The sequence below is a fragment of the Drechmeria coniospora genome, chromosome 02 (assembly GCF_001625195.1).
Source record: "Drechmeria coniospora strain ARSEF 6962 chromosome 02, whole genome shotgun sequence".
NCBI classification, from domain to species: Eukaryota; Fungi; Ascomycota; class Sordariomycetes; order Hypocreales; family Ophiocordycipitaceae; genus Drechmeria; species Drechmeria coniospora.
The window spans coordinates 650,452-674,808 of NC_054390.1; the positions used below are offsets into that span (position 1 = coordinate 650,452).

Sequence of the window (24,357 nt, forward strand, 5' to 3'; positions counted from 1 at the left end):
GAGGAGATCCACCTTATACGACTGTACCTATAAAACAAGGTTGTATAATATGGTTGCCATACACTTAATCAAGACAAGGATTTCTACCAGTCTTATCTATGTTCTACATACGTGACTATCTTGTTGTATGATATCGTATTCGGCCATATCACCTAGTTACCGCCCTCGAAAGAGCCAATACCAAGTGTTGAATATAACAGTATATTAGTGGTAACGGATCGACTCACAAATTACGGGTACTTCATCCCGTACAAGGAAGCAAGCAACGCAGAAGATATTGCCTACGTGTTCCTACGGACGATTGTCAGCAATTATGGACTTCCGAACGAGATTGTTTCTGACAGAGGAAGCACGTTACTGCAAACTTCTGGCAAGCGCTTACGGTACAGCTTGGCACAAAGCACAAGCTTAGCACTGCGTACCACCCTCAAACGGATGGACAGACGTAGCGAACCGCATGACTCGACAAGGACCACAAGCAGACCAACTACGGAACTACAACAAGAAACGATTGGAGGGACCAATTTTTCGGGAGGGAGACATGGCATGGTCTACCTGCTCCACTCCGACGCGACATCAAGACAACATAATCAAGCGATAAACTGGATTTCAAGAAACTTGGACCATTCAAGATCAAAAGAGTCATTTCAACGACCAACTATATGAACCCATCCAATCTTGCACATTTCTAACCGGCGCCAAGGAACGCTAAAATGGAAAATCGAATCGAAGTGGAAAACGAACAGGAATACGAGGTCGAATAAATCGTCGACACGAGGAAACAAGATAAACAACAGGAATATCTCGTAAAATGGAAAGGCTACGGACCAGAGTTAGCCACTCCGGAATCTAACGCATTACTACGCACTTTTACGACACTTTCGCCAGCAACCAAACTAAGGAACTAAGCGCTGTCCATGACGAGGATAAAAGGCAATATCCTCCCGGCAAAGTGATCATTTCACGCCTAGTCCGCACCCTCATCTTAAAGGCTCTTGAAGAGATCAGCACCATGCGTTTCCTCGCTATTTTCGCCGTCTTTGGCACCGCTATAGCAGCCCCACCAAGCATCATGGCCGCGCCAGGCCTTACGACATCCAACTCCGTTCGTACCAACGCAGCCTTCAGCATACCAAATGGTTGGGCTAAAGAACATGGCGGTGCAATAAAAAACAACGCAGACCCTGAAGAATACACAAAACAGATGCTCCAAGACGAAGGAAACATGATGGACAAACTAAACAACCACGAGGAAAAGGTCGAACGGCTGCCACATGGTCCACATCACAAAGGCCGTTTGGGGAAGACTCGGCGAACCGTACGACCTCCATGCGCAGTTGGGACATATACGAGGATGACTGCCTCCGTGGTAAGAAGCTTTAGCCAATTTTTTCACGAATCAATACCAGATCAGAAATGTCAAGTCAACTCGCGCGACTTCCTCGATTACTATAATATAATGTCTATTGAAATGTTTAAAGATACATCGTCGATCTTCAACAAAGGCGGTAAGACCTGCGGAAAATCCATGCTCGAAGTCCAATTCGAATCGACGGGGAAAAACAAGGGACTTATTAAGCCTGGCTGGAATAATCGGTGTATGCACCGAAGGGATTTCGACCTCATATGCCAGTCCACAAATTGCAACGGATCTATTTGACGAAGGGACCAAATCCAAGCGGTCTCAACACAGAAAAAAAAATCATCGATTCGACGCGTTACCAGATGTATTTACGACGGTTCCACCAGCAAAAGCAGGATCGAAGACAAGATCCTCCGTCAAACCCAAAGAACTCCAATCTACCGCTGATAATACTTCAAGAGAATGGGCCGCGTTTGCCAAATTCTCCGACTCGCGACGCTCTTCGGACTCTAGCTCCCCTAGAGTGGACAAACGTCGCTCCAACGTTTCGACACCCTTCTTGCGCAACATTCGCTTAGGACAAGGGGAAAACTTACCGCCTATAGGTTAAAGAGACTAGGAAGCGCCCTACTTACATGTCCTTGGGATGAGGCCATAGAAGGAGGGGTTGTACAGGATGCAGGCCGTAAACAAGGCCATGAGGGGCAGGATAGCAGGTCGGAACAATAATGCGCCCGTGCTACAGATCACGTAACTAAGCTATTACGGATATTACCGATAGTACCCAATCAGAAGATGTAAAAAGCTGTTATCAAGATCGATAAAGGAATAAACAAGTGTTATAATACGAGTATTCATACTAGTAAGACTACTCAAATAGGATACTATCCTACGTACTGCTACTTACAACAATAGGCAGCAGAACTACTGCTAGCCAATATACTACTAGTATAGAAAGTACTAAGTAAACACAAGTCGATCAATAACACAAAGTCAACACGCGACTTACCAACTACTAGTAGCATCGCTACTAGCTACTCCTTGGAGGATAAATAGCCCTACCTATTCGCACTTCTCATAGATAGAATAATCGCACAGCGTTATTGCAACCATATACTATACCTTGCATGTGCACTTTACATCTTTCCTGACTCCTAAGTTGTAGTACTTGCCTAGTTACTAAATGGTGCCCCTTCTGCTGTTACCAAGAGCCTGATTGATTTCCTGGTCCGTGCGATACACTTCCAACTGCATCTCTTGCAGATTGTAAGACTCTGTTCTACGTTTCGCCTAAACTTACTTCCTAAGTAATAGTACCCTCAGGACGCTTCGAGCATCCGTTACAATATACTAACGAGTATCCATAACAGCAACAGTACCGGGATAAGAAACCCCCCTTATTAACCTACCTACCAGTTGCATGCACGCAATCTAGTTGCAACCGGTAATGACTCTTCTCTTCTGGAACGATTGCTACTCTCATACAGTAGACTATAACTATAACCAGAATGTCGAAGACGAAGATGGAAGCATTGACCGTGGCGAGGGCTAGGGCAGGGCACCAATACATCCAACAGAATACTGCCAATAACGCCCAGCTGCAATAGAATGCCGCAAATAACGCTGAGCGGCGCGCTAATGCACAAACAATCCTATCTGCAGTACATAATTCTCTACGAAAAATACAACATTTGTTATGGAGTCACTAGTACTACCAGTATCTAGTGGTCGGAAATAGTTGTTAAGAAACCTACGGAACACTAACTTGAGGTACTAGGCATTGGAGTACTTATACTCCAATGCCTGCTTAGTCATAGGATACGGGTCACGTGCGGTAGCACGTGGCTCTATCCTAGGACATAGCTCTATTAGGCAAAGCCTAATACCATAACAACATTGGTATAAAGCAGAAAGAGTTTAAGCAGTTGTACAATTCGAAACAGTATTGAAATAGTACTACAGTTATAGAAGAGATGTCAGAAGTTTGGTAATAGTATAGTGCAGTTTGTGTAAACGGCACTACTACTTCTAGAACTGTCGAACGGATTGAAGATAAGCTGTATCGATTGAATCTTGTCTGCCTTATTCCTCCAAATTTTCGGTCGGGGTAGGGTAGGTTATGTACAGTTATTCTAGTTACACCTGTAGAGACCATTTCCTTATTCCCTTTCAACTTAGGCATCGCCTGCTTATCCTACAAACAGCCTCTAGTGATTTAGACACGCCATAATCCGATACGGCAGGCAGTGTATCCACCACACTACTTTTAAGGTATCACCACAGTATAACTAGTATGAATTCATACTCAATATGCTGTGTAACAGCCGATCTTCTGACAAAATGTGCCGTAGTTGAGGCTTAAGCGACGGCTGCTCAGCGCTGATGGCCGCCGTTAGCGGATCGACGTGTGGTCTATGAGCAGGAGATGCAAGTACAAGGCGGCTTGCGGCGGGGCAACTGAACCTGGGGAAACAATATGGGGAACCGAGCCAGGACTCCAAGTACTTGAACAGTACAGTAGTTAAGTGTATGCTCCGTACTCCGTATTACTCCGTATTTGCGGTAATTAGGTGAGCAAGTACTCTGTAAGTGCCCAGTTATAATAGGTGTCCAGTTATAGGAACTAAGTTAGTTGTACGGAGTAGGTACGGGGTACTCCGTAATCCGTAGGTTCGATGGGGGGGTTTTCGGCCCCACCTGTTTTCGACTCCTGGTCACAATGGCCAACAGTCTAATAACCATGTCTCGTTTAGATAGGCACATAGAGCTGATGTGATTAACAGTGAGAATACGACATACGGAACGAAACAAAAACATATGAAAATATGCAATTTATTCTACGGCATAGAATTTCCAGCCTATACAATTGTATGACAAGGTAGCCACGAACGAAGTGCTTTCGGCAAAGCAAAGGAATAAACCCTTTGAGACTGGAATAACCAATTACGGCAGTTGTACTCCGTAAGTAGGGTCTAGCTATTTTACGTCCAGAATCAACAGTAGCTTAGGCCAATTAGAATGTCTTGAGGGTAAACTTTTAAAACAGGTACCTAAATCACGTCATACAAACTATATGATGCCTAGCTGAAAGATTGATACTTACGAATATTTACCTTGGAGCAATAAAAATACAGTATATTGATTGGCTATTTGGGGTGGTGTAATATTCTTGTTTGAGATATTACGCGTTAAGCTGGATGAAGGCATTCTGGCATAAGGAAGAGATTTAATTGGCGAAAAGTAAATAGTAATCTGAAAATCTAACTTGTTGAATATTATCTGCATAAAAAGTGACTTTGTTTTCTGCGCAGCGAGTGGGACTGATAGGTCACGTGAATTTTCTAATTGGCTTATAATGCAAGGGGCCAAAAACAGGGGCCCTCGAACTTACTTACATACTTACAGGCGGTAATTATTACAGTGCGGTTGTTTACAGGCGAACAGTGCTGAATCGGCGCTCGCGCTCGTACGAGGACACGTACCTGTATGGCATGCAAACGCCAGTACCGTCGCTAGATGCCTACTACTGGGAACTAACTGTGGTTTACTCTGTACCTGTACGAACGCTCGCTGCCTGTATTACTGTGCTTGTGCCAACATAGGCTCCCCTGTGTTGCTGCACTTGCGCCAGCGCTGGTTGCGCTGTATTGCTGTGCTGCGCCAGCGCCGGCTGCCCTGTATTACTGCCCTGAACGCTGGCGCACTGCCCGTGGCCAGGACCGGTTCATTACGGTCGAAACGAGGCCCAGATACGAACAGAATACGACCGACCGGCTGGAACGAGGCCCAGATACGAGCAGAATACGACGCACTGCCCCATTCCTCGACGATGAAACAAACACCGGTTGGCCTGCGGAGAGAACAGCAAGTATATGCGTTTCTATCTCCGGACGAGCAAACGGGGCTCCCACCGCGCCGGATCTGGCTCCGATCAGGCCCGGCGATGAGTAGCGAGTCAGTACCGGGCTACAGCCGGTCCCTTATGCCATCGATTCGATTCGCATTGTCGGCTCGTAGCAGGATAGCAGGAGTATACTGAAAGGAAGAGAAGCACCGAGTCAAGATGGACGAAACGACTGCACGCACCATGCACGCACCACGCACGCACGCGTCGTCCTACATGTCGTTCTGGATATTGTCCCGAGTATCGTCCTGTATATACCTACTCCGTAGCGCTCGCTTCGTACTGCCGCATTATGGGAAGCCTTTCGCGCAAGGGAACTCGCGAATCGCTCAACATACGGACGAAGAGTAAAGCCAGCCATCTATCCGTACAATGGTCGCCCTCTCCCATGTTGCGGCCCTGCTCATGGCGGCCCTGCCCTTGTTGGCAGCGCCCAATAGGAGCGTTGAGGTACCGGTATCGAACATGGGCTATATCATTACCCTCAAAGACGATATAACCTCGGCCGGCATCGACAATCACCACGCCTGGGTGGACCGGCTGCATCGACAAAGTATCGGAAAACGGAACCTCGACCTCCCCGGCGTCGAACGCAAGTTTAACATTGGCAACTTCAAGGCCTACGCCGGAAAGTTTGATGAGGCAACAGTCAAGGAGATTTTGCAGCAAAATGATGTAAGTCTTGCCCTCTTGCCTTTCGGAGCAGCCGGAAGGAATGGCGAGGGGGGAACGAGCTGACTCGAGGCTCCTATGGTGTATCAGGTCGAATCTATCGAGGTCAATAAAGAATGGGAGCTCTATAGCAGCGTTACGCAGTACGGCCCGCCCTGGGGCCTAGGTGCCCTCTCGAGCCGGCTCCCGGGCAATAATAGCTACGTCTACGACGATAGCGCCGGCCAGGGTGCCACCGTTTACGTACTGGACACGGGCATCAACGCCGGCCACGTCGAGTTTGAGGGTCGCGTCGTCAAGGGCCACAACGTTGTCGGCGGCGCCTTTGTCGACACCTACGGCCACGGAACGCATGTGGCGGGCATTGTCGGCAGCAGGACGTACGGCGTTGCCAAGAAATGCACCTTGGTCGATGTTAAGGTCTTTGTCTATAACGTTAGCAACTCCATCAAGGTACTCAAAGGCTATCAATGGGCCATCGACGACATCAAGGCCAAGGGCAACGCAGCGCGGAGCGTTATTAACATATCCATCGGTGGCAAAGGCTCCAACGCTTTCGACAAGGCCATCAAGAACGCGTACGAGCAAAACATCCTTACTGTCGTTGCCGCGGGGAATAAGCGCCAAAACGCCGGCCTCTACTCTCCCTCCCGGGCACCCTACGCCTTGACGGTTGGTGCCATCAACTCGGAGTGGAAACCGTGGGTGAGGAAGAACGGCACAGGCTCCAACTATGGGCCGAGCATCGACATTTACGCTCCCGGCGATAACATTCTATCTCTCGGCATTAAGTCGAAGACGTCCCTCGTCTACAAATCCGGCACCTCCATGGCCTCGCCTCACGTCGCCGGCCTTGCTGCCTTTCTCCAAGTTTTTGAGAATACCAGAACGCCAGGCGAGACGATGGCTCGGATCAAGGCGCTTGCTACAAGAGGCCGCCTCAGCGGCATCCGGAGGGATACCGTTAACATGCTGGCCAACAATGGCCTTGGCAACCAACAGAATCGGTTGAGCCATCAGGGTTCGAACGCCACGGCGCGTGCAAGGCCGGACTTGAGGCCGGGATCGAAGCTGGGATCGAAGCTGGGATCGAAGCTGGGATCGAAGCAGAAACCGAACCCGTACTTGAGCCCGTACCCGAAGGAGGAACCGAGCCCGGAACTGAACCCGTACCCGGAATTGAACCCGTACCTGTACCCGGACCCGAAGCTGGGACCGAAGCCGGAACTGAACCCGTACCCGGAATTGAACCCGAATCCAAAGCAAGAACTGAACCCGTACCTGTACCCGGACCCGAAGCTGGGACCGAAGCCGGAACTGAGCCCGTACCCGGAACCAAACCCGTACCCGGAACCAAACCCGTACCCGTACCCGGAACTGAAGCAGGAACCGAACCCGTACTCAAACGAGGACCCGAAACAGGAACCGAACCCGTACCTGAACCAGTACCCAAAGCAGGAGCCGAATCCGTACCCGGACCCGAAGCAGGAACCAAACCCGGAACTGAACCCGTACTCAACCCCGGAACCGAACCCGGAACTGAACCCGGAACTGAACCCGTACCCGAACCCGTACTCAACCCCGGAACCGAAGCAGGAACCGAACCCGTACCCGGACCCGGAACTGAACCCGGACCCGAAGCAGGAACCGAACCCGTACAAAAACCCGCACACAAACCCGCACCCAAACTCGCACACAAACCCGCACCCAAACCCGCACACAAACCCGCACCCAAACCCGCACCCAAAGCAGAACGGCCAGACGACACAGCGCCAAGACCTGACCATGACCAGTCCTTATTGGCCGGGTGCTCACCCGAAGCAAGGCACCGCCGACAATCAGGACGCAAGCCAAGGACAAGACGCGGCTCCTCCCGGGCAAGGTACCACTGGGTATGGCATCGGGCGCATCGAGCAAAGTCCCGACCAAGACGCGAGCGACGACGATGCATGCAGCAGCCAGAGGTAACGCTTCTGTCGCAAGTGATGGTGGAAGGCGCCGACGAGGGCCGAGGGCGGCTCGATGAGCATCCGCATCATGTATACTCGGCACCACATGATATGCGCAGTGTACTTGTCAAGTTGCGTCGGGGATGAATATCACAGCAACTGCACTGTGCTCGTGGGGTGTTTTTTTTTGGCGTCCATCAGGCCAGCCTTTGTACCTTTTGACCGAAATTTCCAACATTGCCTTTGTAATGGACGGGTCCGTTCGAAGACAGTCAGGTAAGCAGGCACGCCTTATTCCAGGAACCAAGTAGTATTCAAGATCAAAGCTTGACTCCTCTCAAGCTTTGACGATCCCGATCCTTTTGTGGCCGCCCTGCCGTTTGGGGCGCCATTTCTAAATTATCAGTGCAACATACATATGCCATGCGAGGAAATAAAAACAACAGTCTGATTCCAATAGATGCTTGAGGTGTAGTTATTCATGTTTCTTGAGCTCTTTTTGCTTCCCTACAGCTGCTTTGCCAGTTTTGGGCATTTGTTTTGTCAAGCAGTTGTTACGGACTGACCCCAGTGGGGCATAAGCTGTCACGATGCGGACTAGCAGAAAGGCAGTATGTGCAAAGACTGTAGAATTTTAGAACAATGAGTGTGGGAATGGGGGAAGCCATGTACATAGGGTGGTTGCCGTGCATCACGTGATGGTGTAGGGTAGGCAAGAAAAGACGACGACATGCGATGTCGTTACATAAGCAGTGGCCATGCTGCATCAGCAAAAGGGTAATTACGTAATATTGACAAAGCTACAAGGGCCGTTTCTCTTGACCATTGTCTTTGGGCAAAGCCCAAGACCATGACAGCAGTACAGTAATACCCAAGCTGAGCTGCTGATGGCCCTTGTCGGTACCTGGCCCACGTTGAATACTTGGCAAAAGGCACAGTACACGTACCTGAGCACTTGCAAGAACTGTGCAAGTACAAAGACAAGGTACCTACTTGCAGGCACAGAGTCCTTGCAAGCACCTACTTGCCTTTGTAGTACTTGTATGTGCTCCGTAGTGTTCCGGCAACGGTCTGGGATTGCCGTAACAGTGGGATATAAGTACAGTACAGTGGCATGTACAGTGGCATGCAAGTACAGTACAGTGGCAATCACCAAGGTCAGGGACAAGTACAGTGGGGTGACAAAAATGTCGATTCAATCTGCAGGAGTACAGCTACCGAAACTGCACCGTCACATTTGTCCAGCGACCGTGCCAGTGCTTGTACGCACACCGGTAGGTGCTAGGGGTGCTAGAGGTACTAACACCTTGGTAGGGATCCAGGTGCGATCACTCCGTACACTTGCATCGTGCACGCCAGTACAGCATCACTCCCTGCCTGTACTGTAGGCTTGGAACAGGCCAACAGACGCCTACGTCCATCTCTACGTGCGGCATGGCGGCTCTGCTCGTCAAACTCGACCGTCACCATGCCAAGCATCAGCTGCATCTACCTACGGACCACACCCACCAAGTACTGGCCGTGGTGGCCGCACTCTACTCCAGGCCTGCTGCGGCACTGCTGGATGGGTTCCCGGCAGTTGTTTCTAGTATTGCCGGAAATACATGCAAGAATAGGTACCTACAAGTAATTACGGGGACAACACCCTCCGTCACGGAGTATCCATCACGCGAGGCACGGAGTACATGTACGGCGAGTGGCTCAATATACCTACCAAATCGCACACGCACAGCCCGGAGAAGAGTCCTTTGACAACTGCATCTTCCCCGTCACTCGAACTCGGACTCGGACTCGACTCGGACTCGGACTCGGACTCGGACTCGGCAGTGCGTGGGTGCCAGCGCGAGGGAAGCGACTGTACCCATGGAAATGCTGGTATTGCGTTGAATGGCACCGAGCAGTAGGCACGTACAGTCCTGTACTTTTTCACGCAGGCGCCACGCAGCATTGTTCTAGGACCCCCTCCCCCCCATGCCTCGTTCGGGCGTTGGCAAATTCTGCTACTTGTGCAGTGCGGAATCAGAGTAATTACTGCGCTTCCTACTTGGCCTCGGACTCTGCAGATCCACCACCGCGAATAACTGCACCAAGCATAACGAATGGTGCGGCCGCCGGGGCAGGCCGCCGTGCGCGCCACGTTGCACGTCTGTGGTCCGGAGCAACGGCCGACGGCAATGCGACGCATGAAGATGTGGGCGCAGTCTGTGCCGCAGTCGCATGCTGCACAATATTTCCATTCGTACGGCGTGCGCATGGTGCGTTCGGGCGTTTGCCGCAGTCGCATGCTGCACCATATTTCCACTCGTACGGCGTGTTCTGGAGTGGTTGACATTGCGGTGGGGTGGCAAAAATGTCGATTCAGTTTGTATGAGTAGCACAACCAAAACCGAATCGTCACTTTTGTCAAGTGACTGTACTAGTGCTGTGTTGGGTCGTCGGTTCGAGTTCAGTCCTCCATTCATGGTGGTTTTAGCACCGAGACCACGCCACCCACGCCCCCTCTCTCGCGCAGCATCGCCCCCCCCCCCAAACCAAAGCCTCTTGCTACCGTGGGCAACAGACGCAGCGGCGAAGAAATGCTGCCGTCGAGGAAGCGGCAAGCTCTCCGTGGTGCGGCGTGGCGTCGCAATGGGGGCTGTACCATCTCTGTTCTAGGCGGCTCACGAACCGGTCTGCGTGCCGGTATGCTGCTGCAGCACGCGGCGTCAACGGGGTGCATGCTGCCTGCACAGGCTCGATTGCGAGGCATGCGCAGGACGTCTCGCAGGTGGCAAGTTGAAAATGCATGCGCTTTTCTGCCCGTGCCGAGTAAGCAGTGCTGTCCACCACGTCAAGTAATGCTGCAGGCAGAGGTGCCGTGCAGCTGGCGGGTTGTGAGTGATGTACGGCCAGGCCACCAGGTGCGTGCCCCGACAGTCGTGGATGAGTCTGCCGGTATTGGCACGGAGTACGGAGTAATGGTAACATTGCTTGCACAACTAGGGAGTACGGAGTGCCGTGGTAATACTCTGCAGTCGAGTTCTGCTCAAGCATCACGAGCACTGCAAGTACCTATAACTCGTACTGGTAAAGCAGTGCAAGTCCATACACCTACTGTACCTGGACTTGCACTGCTTCACCGTACCTGGACTTGCACTGCTTCACCAGTACGAGTAGTCGTTCCGGCCAAGGCAGCATGCAAGTATGTGCAGTAACAACCAGTACACCTTGCTGGACGAGCTTTTGCGCTGGAGGTAAGAGTGACTATACTTGAACGCTGCACATCGTACGGAGTCGCAGTCCAGGCCAGCGCCATGTTATTGCCCTCACGTGATGTTGCGACACGGCCTCTTCAAGGAATACCCCGTACTTTCGTGTTGCCGAGTATCCATGGCCAGTCACCTCTCGGCACCACGACCGGCAGTTCCTGCATCCAATTCCACACGGGCGGGCGCCGAGCGACGAGGTCTGCTCTTGAGCTGCACTTGCGTGTGCGCCGAGTGTTGCATGTGCGGAGTGTTGTTGCATGTGCGCCGAGTGCTTCTGTCTGCATCGCAACTGTGCATGCATGACTTGCCCGTCAGCAGTACATGTGCAGTAGGTGTACGGAGTACTGAAAGCACAACTAGTTTTAGGTGTACTTGGCTGGATGCGTATCACTGTAATTACCGAATACAGAGTACCGACAACGGCGTTCCCAGCGGCAAGGGTCCAATCTGGGGTACATGCATCCCCCCAAGGAATCACGTACCTACAACCAAGTAAGTACAGTACTTTACTTGCAACTTCATGCAAGTAGTTGCCAGTGCATGCACTTCACTGTACTCTGTAGCATGGCACTTGGTACTCGTACGGTTCGGGTACCGTCCACTACTTGCGCCTACTTGCAGCAGCAGGTCCAGGGAATACCGAGTACGGAGAGTAAGTACTTGCACAGTGACTCGACAAAAGTGGCGATTCAGCTCTGGTGGTGCCATTCGTACAAATTGAATAGACATTTTTGTCACCCCACCGTAGCAGCAGTGGATGGGAGTTAGTACGGTGTGACTCGACAAAAGTGGCGATCAGCTCTGGTGGTGCCACTCGTACAAATTGAATAGACAATTTTGTCACCCCACCGTAGCAGCAGTAGATGGGAGTTAGCACGGTGTGACTCGACAAAAGTGGCGATCAGCTCTGGTGGTGCCACTCGTACAAATTGAATGGACATTTTTGCCACCCAACTATGGCAGCAGTAGATGAGAGTTAGCACGGTGTACCGAGTACAATACGCAGAACTGTACGGAGTAAGTAGCTACATACTAGGTACCTAGTACTTGCGTACGGAGCACTGTAGGTATGGGGCACGGAGTACCGAGTACTTGTCGACGCATCTCGTCAGTACCTACTCATGCAACCCATCTCCACTTGCTCATGCAAATACGCCCCTCGGTTCATGCTCTCCCGTCTCCGACTCGTCCTCCATGTCGAGCCAGTCGGTGGACCGCCTGAGCCTGTGCGCAAACATGGGCATGTGCAGCGTCGTCAAGAGTCGCCACGTGAAGCATCGGCATGGCGATGGCTCCGAGAACAACAGTTGCTGTACTGCACTGTACTTGCAAGTAGTGGGGACCTTTTACATGTACATGCACAAGTACTTGCCAATGTTGCACGCAGTAATAATGCTGTGCCGAGCACAGCGCAGCAAGCACTGTAAGTACAGTGGTTTCGGTAGGTGCCTGGTGTCCATTGTCTTGCTAATTCCGCTAGCCGTGCTCCGTACTCCGCACCTAGTGCGCAGGTATACGATGAAGCCCCTCGAATCTCGAGCACCCGAGAGGCAGGTACAGGTACATGCCGTCATACCCAGCAAGCAGGCGCAGCGTCAGAGCCAAAGTGTACAGGTACATGCGGACGGGCCAGCCCTCGTACACTCTCGCACCACTCCGTAGTGCACCTATTATTACTTACTCGTAATCGTCCATACATGATACTTGCTGTACTGTAACTGCTACTATTCTGTACTCGGTACAAATAATTGTGCTCCGTACTCGGTACAAGTAATCGTACCCGTACAAGTAATCGTAAAGTAATCGCAATACTGTACGTACATGTACATGTACATGTGCCGTACTAATACCTACTGACTCTCCTGTACTCAAGTGCGGTGGTACCGCCACCACACCCAAACGAGTACTTCCAAGTCCATACTAATCATCACTACGTTACAAGTACTTCCAATCCACACTAATCATCACTACATTACTCCGTACAAGTACTTCCAATCCTTACTAATCATCACTACATTACAAGTACTTCCAATCCATACTAATCATCACTACATTACGGAGTACTCCGTACAAGTACTTCCAATCCACACTAATCTACACTACAAGTACTTCCAATCCATACCAATCATCACCACATTCCAAGTACTTCCAAGTACTTCCAAGTACTGCCCCCCCCGCGTTGGTACAAGGCCAAGTGCCGCCCTGCCGCATCGCGCCTTTCAACTTTCGTCGCCGGTAGCCCCTGCTTCGCTCGAGCAGGATATGCCGTCATAAATCATCACCCTCCCTCTTGCTCGTCCGCAAACTCCTCCTCGCCATCACTCTCTCATCGATCCGACCGGCCCATTCATCCACGCTTCCCTCGTCCGTCGGCACGACGGTGCTTCTGCCCCTCCGCATCGCGAGACCATCGCCACGAGGCCCCACGACGCCACGCCCTCCTGCCCGCCCGACGACTGGACGGCCATCACGAGCCCGGCGGCGACAGGTCACGTCAACCACCCGACGCCAGCGCCTGACGGACAAACGACCGCCTCCTATGGCTGGCTCGACGGAGGCTTGACGTCGTGTCTCGCATGCCCATCCGTGGCCGCCCATTCATTCCAGTCGCCTCCCGCATTCCAACGGCCTCCCGCATCCCAACAGCCTCCCGCATCCCAACGGCCTCCCGCAATCCCCACGGCCTCCCGCAATCCCCACGGCATCCCGCACCCTCACGCATGTCCGTATTCTGCATTACGTCAACGACAGTTCATCGTCCTCGACGGACCTTGCTCTGACCCGTCCACCCTGCTCAGTCCTTTCCTCGCTCGTCCGACGAGCCTCGTCTCGCATCCACCCACGCTCTAGCCATCCTTTAATTGTCTCGAAACAAGGCCATCGTCGGGAACGACGGCCACATCGCAACAACAGCCACATCGCAACAACGGCCACATCGCAACGACGGCCACATCGCAACAACGGCCACATCGCAACAACGGCCACATCGCAACGACGGCCACATCGCAGCGACGCTCCCATCCGATCCGTCGACGTCGATTTGTTAGCGTCGAAAAGAAGAAAAAAAATACCATCCAATACCGGCCACTCTCCGACCCGAAGCCGATCCTTGCCTGGCCAGCCGAGCCTGCGAAATTGACCCGGCCCGTCTCCCTTGCATCCGACTTTGCCGTGACACTCGACGTCACCGCACATCGCGTCGACCGACCCTGTCCCGCCCGCGGTTCGGATTCGCATTCCTCGTCGCAAGACCCAAGTCGGTCTCCCGCTTCGGCCGTGCCTCCCCGACGGCCGGCACCTGCAGAATGACGCTTGCCGACGGCGTCCACCCCGCCGCCGGGCCACCGCGCCCCGGAGCCTCTCGCCGGCAGAATGGGCGCAGTCTGAGCCTGTCGATGCCGTGGCGCCGTCCCAGAGCCTCGCCTCTCCCCCCTGCCGACTCGTCCGCGTGCGACGACGCGGCCGTCGACGGCGCCGACGATGGACACGACAACGGCGGGAGGAGGCTGAAGGGCCTCTTCCGCCGCGTCTCCGTGTCCTTCAAGGGCATGGTTCACCGGCCGTCGGCCCGAACGTCGGCGCCGACGGCCGACGGCGCCGACGGCCGTCCGCAGTCCCCGCATGCGACTTGGAGCCGGCTGCGTGAGGCGGCCGAGTTCCGCCATCTGCGAACCTTTGACGACGCCGACGAGGTCTCGTCCACGCCGGCACGCGCCGTGCGGCAGGCGCGCCCGTGCTCCACCTCGATGCTTGCCGACGAGCCATCCGACGTGCCGACGCACGCCGGGGCCGCCGCCAAGGCCTCGGCCCTTGTCCAGAACGACGTCCTGCTGAGGCAGAGCCTGCAGCGCAAGTGGCTGCAGAGCCCGTCGGCCGAGGACGGCAACGATCGCGAGAGCGGCATCGGCATCGCCGTCAACCTCCCCAGCGTCGAGGTGGACGACGTCGACGGGCCCGGCGCCGTGCCGCCGCAGGACGTCAACATCAGCAGGCTCGACTTCATCTCCCTGCTCCCCGCCGAGCTCGCCATCCAGATCATGGCCTTTCTCGGCGCCACGGCCCTCGTCAAGGCGAGCGCCGTCTGCCGCAGCTGGAACCGCATCAGCCGGAGCCAGCACATCTGGAGGGAGTCGTGCCTCCGGCAGATGGCCGGCACCTTTGCCACGGGCGGCCCCGTCGTCGCCGGCACGGGCCTCGGCATCCCGCCCGTCATGCCCAGCAACGACTGGCGGCGGATCTACCAGGCCCGCTACGCGCTGGCGCAGCGGTGGAAGGGCGGAAAGGCCCGGCCCGTTTACCTGAGCGGCCACCTCGACAGCATCTACTGTCTCCAGTTCGACGAGTAAGCACCGCTGCCCTCCCGCCGCCCCCCCTTCCTGACCTCTGGTCGGCGGCGACGAAATGGCTGACCGAACCCCCCTTTGCGCGCAGGCACAAGATCATCTCGGGCTCGCGCGACAAGACGATCCGGGTCTGGGACATGCACACGCTCGATTGCCGCCTCGTCATCGGCCCGCCCGACGTCATCGCGGCCGAGAACCTGCTCCGGGACGAGGACGGCAAGGCGAGCCACTACGCCATGGGCGCCGAGAACGTGCGCGAGTCGGAGTCGACGCCGAGCGCCATCTCCTTCCCCGACTATCACAACGCCTCGATCCTCTGCCTGCAGTACGACGACGAGATGCTCGTGACGGGGTCCTCGGACGCGACGTGCATCGTCTACAACGTCAAGACGGGCTACCGGCCCGTCCGCCGGCTGCGCCACCACACGGCGGCGGTGCTCGACCTCGCCTTCGACAAGAAGCACATCGTCACGTGCAGCAAGGACATCAGCATCTGCGTCTGGGACCGGGCGACGGGCGCCCTCGTCCGCCAGCTCCGCGGCCACACGGGCCCCGTCAACGCGGTCCAGATGCGCGGCAACACCATCGTCTCCTGCTCGGGCGACTTCCGCGTCAAGCTGTGGAACATCGACACGGGCAAGAACATCCGCGAGTTCGTCGGCCACACCAAGGGCCTCGCCTGCTCGCAGTTCTCCGACGACGGCCGCTACGTCGCCTCGGCCGGCAACGACAAGGTGATCCGCATCTGGGACGCCAACACGGGCGAGTGCGTGCGCGAGATGCGCGCGCACGACAACCTCGTCCGCAGCCTGCACATCGACAGCGTCAGCGGCCGCCTCGTCAGCGGCAGCTACGACTCGGACATCAAGGTCTGGGACATGGAGACGGGCCACCAGCTGCTCGACTTTCCGCGCTGGCACGCGAGCTGGGTGCTGAGCGCCAAGAGCGACTACCGACGCATCGTCAGCACGGGGCAGGACCCCAAGATCCTCATCATGGACTTTGGCGCCGACGTCGAGGGCATCGAGTCGCTCGAGAGCGCCAACGGCTCGAGGGGCTTCCTCTGACGGGCACTCGTCGGCCGCTTTGCGTGGCACACGACGGCCGGCCAAGAGATTCCAAGGCGTCTCGGATCGAAAAAGGAAGGCGGCGTAGGCGTATTCGGTGGCAAGCGACTTGGGGATCAGGGGGGCCCTGCTTCTTGTTTCCTTGCATTTTTTGTCCTCCCTTTCTGTCTCCCTTGCTGTCCTTTTTTCCTGCTTTCCGTCTTTTTCTGCTGCGTTGTGCTCGATTTTGATATCGTCGCGTTGCCACGCATTGCACACCAATGCGTGGCATGGAAACCGGCTTCGTGCCCAGGCCAGGGCCGAGGTGCACAGGGGAGTGGATGGTCTTGGACGAGTCTACGAGCGCTAGTAATTATGAAGACGGGAAGAAGATGATTCGGCGAGTCGACCGATGATGGCGCGCCGGCCGCGTGACCGTGACAATGTGCAAGCAAGTATGGTGCTCGGGGCTGTCAGTGGTTGTCCGGCGCGAGGTGTCGTCGGCCGCGTGACCGTGACAATGTGCAAGCAAGCATGCCGCAGCGAGGCCTAGCCCGGGGCTGCGCTGGCGTATGGTGCTCGGAGCTGTCAGTGGTTGTCCGGCGTGAGGTATCGTCGGCCGGCGACTGTCTGGAAACAATTACGCTCGCGTATGGTGCTCGGAGCTGTCAGTGGTTGGACGACCGTCTGGAAACAATTACGCTTGCGTATGGTGCTCGGAGCTGTCAGTGGTTGGACGACCGTCTGGAAACAATTAAGCTTGCGTATGGTGCTCGGAGCTGTCAGTGGTTGTCTGGCGTGAGGAGTCCTCGGCCGACGACCGTCTGGAAACGATTACGTCGTAAATTTGGCTTTGCTGCAACGTTGCGAGCGAGCCTCCCTGGACCGGTCGAGGCGTCGCTCTTGGCTTTTTTGGCGAGCCAAGGCGTCGAGCCTGGAGGTTGGTCAGCGTACGCGTGCGCGAGAGGCGAGTGCAATCTCGTGAGCATGTGGTCCGGCCAGTTGCATGACGCCCTTGATTCCATCTACGGAGCGTCTCGGTACCATTAGGCGATGGGAACCAGCCGAGGAAGTTGGATGAATATCGGCCGAGACATGGGCCGCGGAGGCACCCCACCCACTCGTCGGGAAGCAGGCTTGCCGCTCGATCGATGGGCCTCCGCCGTCGCCACTGCACAAACGCATCCGTGTGCATGTCGGGTCGGCAATGATCGGTGCGTAGAGGACGGTGGCCAGCTGACGCGAGCAAGGGCGTCAGCAGATGGGGTGAGGGAGCGACAGCGGGGGAAGGTAAATATGGGAGGGGGGGGGGGGGGCAGGGTTGGGGAGGATTGGTGAGGTCGAGGAAGGTTTCTCGTCAGCCGGCTTGCTTGGCGAGGGAGCAGGCAAGCGGAATTCGAACGAGTGCTCGTACGTGGTGATGGCGAGCGTGATGGCGAGCGTTGGCAGTCCCGGCACGAGGAACGAACCAGGTAGGCCTCGCCATGGGTGCATGCGGGAGACAACTTTCCAGTCGAGCGGTGTACGCGTTGCTCGTGTGCACAGTATGTGCTGCGCATTTTACTGTGTCCAGTCCACCGTGGGCACAGTGCCGAGGCGTCGTGCGTGGAGTTTCCGGGTCGTCCGCGGCGTGATGGCACGCGAGCCGAGTCATCTATTGAGGTGAATGATTGAGTTTGTTGACGCATCATCACCGCACATGTGTGTGTCTGGGTCCGGATGCAGCTGGGTACAGTACGTGAACTGCTATCCTTGTTGGTGTTTGCGTACACGACAGTGATGCTATTGCAGGTATCCAAGGTACGGAGTACTAGGTACGGACTAACTGCCAGCCGTTTTCTCCGTACTCCGACATGGCTTGATGGCGAGCAAGTATCTTTCCCGCGTTGGCTGTAGGGAAAGCGACTTCTGAAGGAACAGGCCTTTTTTGACCCCACTGCATCGAGGTATCGAGATGCTGTACTCCGTACTCCGTACTATAGCTTGGTATAAACCTGGGTACTCCATAATTACCATAGTGCTTGGTGCTTACTGTACTTACGTGTTATATTAATACTCCGCACTCCGGATTAATCCCTGCAAATAATACTCCGCACTCCGGATTAATCCCTGCAAATAATACTCCGTACTCCGGATTAATACCTGCAATTAATACTCCGTACTGCATTGGCATCCCATGCGGAGCATCGGTACTGGCACTCCCATACATGTACACCACACCTACAGCACTTGCAGCACGCCTTGGACAACCATGGAGTACTACCATGCACAATGACCTACTGTAGAGCTTGTACTGCATGAAAGCGCAGTACTTGTGCCAACAGCACGGAGCACAAGTGCCAATCCTAGGTACCTAGTACCTACCTACGTACGGAGCACCAAGGTGATACTGACACGACCAGGTTTTGTACAGAGTAGGTACCTACCTACCTAGTGCGTGAGTAAGGTAAGGGTTATGTTGCACCAAACGAGCGACAAAAATGGGCGCCACAGTCAATGTGGGCATGGTAGGTGCTATATGATGCGACACCCCCCCCAGGCATTGCGTCGTAGGTTCTTTGCGCAATGCCTGCTTTCTGGCATTTATAGCGCCTTTTGTGGCCCATGATGCAGCAGGACAAAGCTAGCGTATACGTGCCACTGTAGCGTCCCCTGTAGGGAAGCGCGGTCACGTTGTCTGCAACGTAGTGTTTACGTGTTAAAAAATGGGCGCCACAGTCAACGCGGGCACAGTAGGTGCTATATGATGCGACGGATTATCATTAGGTGCTGACCCTTACAGAGTACTCTCATGCGATGGTTGCTTGTACTTGCGTGCTCCGTATTGGTGCCGGGTGGCAAATGACCAAGTACAGTACCCAAGTACACAAGTGCGTACAGGGTAATTACCGCATCGTACTGTATACTAGGTACTAGGTTAGTACCCAGGTTGTACAGATGCCTGGGTGCAACAACACTCAGCTGCACACCCGCTCGTTGCGTGTATTGATCGCAGTGACTACTCCGTACGTGCACGACCAAGTATGAGCTTCTCGTGCCATCGGCGGCCGTTTTGTCGAGGACGGCATCCCCGCCGGCGATGGGATGAGATGCCAGGGCGTGGTGGTGCTCGCGTTCCATCCAGACCTTGATGCTCGAGAGGGCAGCCGTGGTTGTTGGGTACCTTGGTAGGCAGAGGTTGGTCTTTCGATTCCCATCCGCTCCGTGGTGAGGAAGATGCACGGTAGCGACGCGCGGCGTGCCGCAGGTGCTTGCCACGCACATGTACTCCGTACGGGCTGGGGAGTAATGCCCATGCAAGGGCCATCTAGATTTACATGCGCAGGCCCCGATGGAACAGAAGCAGCGGAAACGCCACGCGGGCGGATGAAGCCGTCGTGGCGAGTTCCAGGCAAAGGCACCCAGCCCCGGCCGCCGCAAGGTGCTGCAAGTACGCTTTAGTGGAGGCGGAACGGCACTCGGGTACCTACTAGGTAGGTACCTACTAGTATGTAGTAATGCTGGTTTGCAGGTGCCGAGTACGGAGCACGGGGTAATACTCGGTATAGGTGTAGGACAGTGCAGTCAATGCCGTACTTGGGTGCTGCGGTCAGTGCCTAGTGGGAACTTGGTACTGAATAGTACCCGTACACGTGGACGGCAGAGGTCACGTACCCTTCCTCATGTTCAACCCGGCGACAGCACGGGGCATGCTCGGTAGCGCAAGAAAGTCTCAACCCTGCATGCTGCACGGTACGCCTGGGCGTGCTCGTCGGACCGGCTCGAGACCGGACATCTCCGGCGAGATGGGGAGGCGATGACGCACGGCACCGACGAGCAAACGAAAAGTGCCGGGCGGCGCATGGCGGCACGCTCGGGGGGCGATGGCTGCACATGCATGTACGGTACTTGTGCGCATGCACGTCGTGCCCCTGCACGGCATCCGCACGCCGCACTCGTTTCCAAGCCTGGCGTATGGTAGGTGCCGTTGCGCTTGCGTTTCGGCTCGCGCGAGTGAGTGCCGTCGTCGAGAGCGCTCGTGCATGTCCGGCAATTGCACGCAAGCGGGCACTTCAAACCTGCCGCACGCGTGGTATTATTACTTGGTCCCAGTACGGAGCATGCGCGCCGCAGCCACTGATGGTTCAGTGCATGGAAGAGCACTGTCGACGCAGGAAAGTGGTGTTTTTGTACTTGATTGTATGAAGGCGCCCGAGTTTGCTCCGTACGGCGTAACCAAGTACCAGGTACCAAGGTGCACGTCTACCCACGCCCAAGTATGCCAACAAGTACGGAGCATCAGACAGGTTCTCTGTACATGTGCTCTTGCTCTGCAGTACGGAGCAACAGACAGGTTCTCTGTACATGTGGTTTTGCTCTGCAGTACGGAGCATCAGACAGGTCCTCTGTACATGTGCTCTTGCTCTGCATACGGAGCATCAGACAGGTTCTCTGTACATGTGCTCTTGCTCTGCAGTACGGAGCATCAGACAGGTCCTCTGTACATGTGCTCTTGCTCTGCATACGGAGCATCAGACAGGTTCTCTGTACATGTGCTCTTGCTCTGCAGTACGGAGCATCAGACAGGTTCTCTGTACATGTGCTCTTGCTCCGCAGTACTCCGCACCTCGTATAGCGCAGCACCTGACTAGCATTACGTACGCCACCAGTGCGAACGTGCCTACAGTACAGTACTCTACTGTAGGTACCTAGGAGGTACTTGGGTGTGCGGAGAACAGAAGCATTGTGCGGTGCACCCAAGTATGCAAGTACAGCTATGGACTAGGAACTACAGTACTCCGTGCAGCTAGATGTATTACTCTGGGTTCGGCGTGCATGTGCCCGCCGTACAAGTATTCATCCTTTACGCGCGGAGCATGTCCCTGCTGTAATGACGGAGTGTTGCATCCTTTGCATGTAATACATGTAGTTGTGCAACTGCATGTAATCATTGCAAGTATAATGTGCTCTCCTTGCTTCGTTGGCATCCACGGCTGCGTACTTCTTGGTAAGATGCTCGTACCCATTGCCCACGTAATCACTGTGCTCGTCCGTAATTGATACTGTGCTCGTACGAGCATGAAAACATCTTCAATTGCCTCTCCTGCCTGGCCGACTGGTCCTGTCCCCATTTCCCACGACGGACCGGCATCGTAATTGCAAGTAGTCGCTCGTGCAGGCCTGCCACGACCACCCCGACGCCGGTGCCAAAGGCCTCATCGTCCACCCGACCCCGTCCGTGCTCCTCCCCGTCACCGCCCCCGGCAACGATGCTCGCGGGCATGACAAAGGGCCAAGTCTGCTTGTGCGAAAGCACTGCTTCGCGCGTAAGAGTGCTGTGCGCTTACGAGCACGGTGCGTGGCGGTGGGCAGGCATCCCCGTCCGGCCGACACGGCATCATGGCCAGCTCGTACCGCCCCGTCTTTCTGTCCATGCATCCCTTCATCATCGTCACCGCCGTCGCTGCCTATCCATTCATCATCGTCACCGCCATCGCTGCCCATGGTCCGTTCGTATTCCGACAACTAGTTACTTCGTACTCCGCACATGTAAACGCGAGTCGTTGGAACGTACAACAAAGTACTCCGTACATGTGCTGTGGCTCGGACAGCCTCTGCCGCATGCCTCGCACGCGCCAAGCGAAAGACGGTTGTCAGTGGCCAATGATGAGGTCGCGTGCCTGGCGAAAAGTCCTTTCCCCACCAGCCCGCGCGCTGATCTGGCCGCCAGCCTGGCAATGTTGGGCCTGGTACGGAGCACGGAGAAATAATACATATATTAATTTTCAAGTGCCTACGGAGTAGTACTTACTTAGTTACGGAGCATTACTGCACCTACAGTATACTTGGGTGTGCAAGCCAACGGAGAAGTACTTACTTAGTTACGGAGCATTACTGCACCACCCTTTGCTTGGGTGTGCAAGCCAGCAGGTACAGGTTGAGCACCTACAAATACAGCGCTCAAGTCCTCCATGCAAACGGAGTAGGTACCGAGCATTTCGCAGGGGTCCAAGTACGAACACGAGTGCCGTACTTGCACGTACAACTACGGTGGGGTGGCAAAAGTTTCCATTCAACTTGTACGCTCCCGGTAGCTGCACTTGTACACGAGATGGCAAGGTTTGGGGTCTCGCAATGACAGCGCCGAGCCGTCCAAGGGTGATCGACAATTCGGACCCCGGTCCCTGCCCGGCGCTGGCTGGCCCGGTCGCACGACCTGGATCCCGACTTTACTGTGCATGTAAGTACTTACTCGAGTACTGCAAGTACAGTGGGCATGTGTACAATTAGTGCTGTTACATGTACTTGCGGGGCGCATGTTGCAACTACAACTGCAAGTACTCCGCAAGTACTGTACGCTTGTGCTACTGTTGCAGAGCACTGCAGCTAATTACTTACTTACTTCAACAAACAACTACTTACATGCATGTACTTGCTTGTGCTTGTTTGACATGGGCGAATCGTTTAATTGCACCTCCTTCTGCTGCCAGCCAACCTCATGTAGTCGCAAGTGCCGGCGTGCCATGCCATATCGTGCCACTGCACGCACCTACTTACGTGCGCGGAGCAGGTACTGGACTACTTGTCGTGCAGTGGTCGAGCGAGCAGGAAGGTGCTACGGAGTGCTATTTAGCTTGATGGCTTCCTCGCACCTGCCGTCGTCAGTCCGTTGCCCTTGACCCCGTCATCGCCCATCGATCCCTCGGACACGCCTTCCTTCTTCTCTTCTTGCCCTTTTCGGATCGCCATCGTCGCCTACTTCTGTCTCCTCCATTCCCGTTCCATAAACCTCCCATCCCCTCCCCTCTCCTCTCCTCCCCTCCCCTCCCCTCTCCCTCCCCCCTCCCTCCCTCCCCCCTCTCGTTTCCTTCGTCTCCCTCTCCGGTAGGCATACCATTTTCCGCTCGCCCACCCGCCCCGTGCACGATCCGGCTTCGCTTCCGCTTGGCCCAGCATCGTCTCCGTCGCCGATTCGATCCCGCACGCCCCATCGACCACGTCCGACGACTCTCTCGCCGACGCAAGCCCGAGCCGCTCGTTTACACGCCGCCGTGGAGGCTCCTCTTCCGCTCTCCGTCGTCGGCGAGCCCGACGAGCCTGACCACCAACGGTAGTCATCGTCGTCCTCGCCACGACGGTGGCCGTCCGTCTAGGCTTCCCCGTTTCCCGCCACACCACCCACGACCATCCTCGCCATAGCTTTGCCAAGGCTCGAATCACGCCTCGGCCGACTCTTGCTGGTGAGTGAATGCAACCCCGCGTCCGGGCCGCTGCCTCGATTCGGCTGCTGCCTTGCGCTGGCCTGTCCCGCCCGCCCTGCGCGTGCTTCATGCCGTGTGCGTGACGGCAGGCGATGTCGATGCCATTCATCACCACCACCGCCGTGCATGGCCTCGACGACCACCTCGACGACGACGCCCACGACGACGCCTGCGACGGCCACCTCCATCGTCTGCGAGGCCGAGCCGCTCTTGGGGGCGGCCCGAATGGAGAAAGTCGTCGCCGTCGCTCGCTCGCCCCTGGCCGCTTCTGCTTCGCCTTGAGCCCCGAGCCGGTCCCGTGCGCGTGCTGCAAGTGCGGCGTGACGGCTTTCTGCATCGTCGTCGTCGTCGTGACCAATCTCGCTTCACTGGCCATCGTCACCCCCCGTCTTGCCCCCTCGACCTCCCCATCGGCACTCTGACGCATCCCATCCGGCCCTTGCCCTTATATACAGCACGTCCCGCACCGTCCGGTTCCCTTTCCTGCTTCCTTTGCCACCCAAAACCCCATATCCCCGGCAAGGTCCAGCTCCCCCTCGCCCCCCCCCCTCGTGCGTGCCATACCCCCATCTCCTTGCCCGACGCATCGCT

General features: G+C 55.3%; 3 protein-coding genes across 3 annotated transcripts; all 3 read left to right on the forward strand.

The window, feature by feature from the left end:
- Nucleotides 1–1,072: 1,072 nt before the first annotated feature.
- DCS_03440 (uncharacterized protein) lies at nucleotides 1,073–1,973 on the forward strand (the record flags this gene model as incomplete). Its single annotated transcript, XM_040800759.1, has 2 exons — nucleotides 1,073–1,318; nucleotides 1,539–1,973. 2 exons carry the CDS (start codon nucleotides 1,073–1,075, stop codon nucleotides 1,971–1,973), a joined length of 681 nt encoding a protein of 226 aa, XP_040655792.1.
- A 3,666-nt stretch (nucleotides 1,974–5,639) lies between these two features.
- On the forward strand, nucleotides 5,640–7,907 carry DCS_03441 (Peptidase S8; the record flags this gene model as incomplete). The annotated part of the gene is made up of 2 exons (XM_040800760.1): nucleotides 5,640–5,942; nucleotides 6,030–7,907. The coding sequence occupies 2 exons, from the start codon at nucleotides 5,640–5,642 to the stop codon at nucleotides 7,905–7,907; spliced, it is 2,181 nt and encodes a 726-aa protein (XP_040655793.1).
- Nucleotides 7,908–14,441: 6,534 nt separating this feature from the next.
- Nucleotides 14,442–16,546, forward strand: DCS_03442 (WD40 repeat-like-containing domain protein; the record flags this gene model as incomplete). The annotated part of the gene is made up of 2 exons (XM_040800761.1): nucleotides 14,442–15,478; nucleotides 15,568–16,546. 2 exons carry the CDS (start codon nucleotides 14,442–14,444, stop codon nucleotides 16,544–16,546), a joined length of 2,016 nt encoding a protein of 671 aa, XP_040655794.1.
- Nucleotides 16,547–24,357: the final 7,811 nt, after the last annotated feature.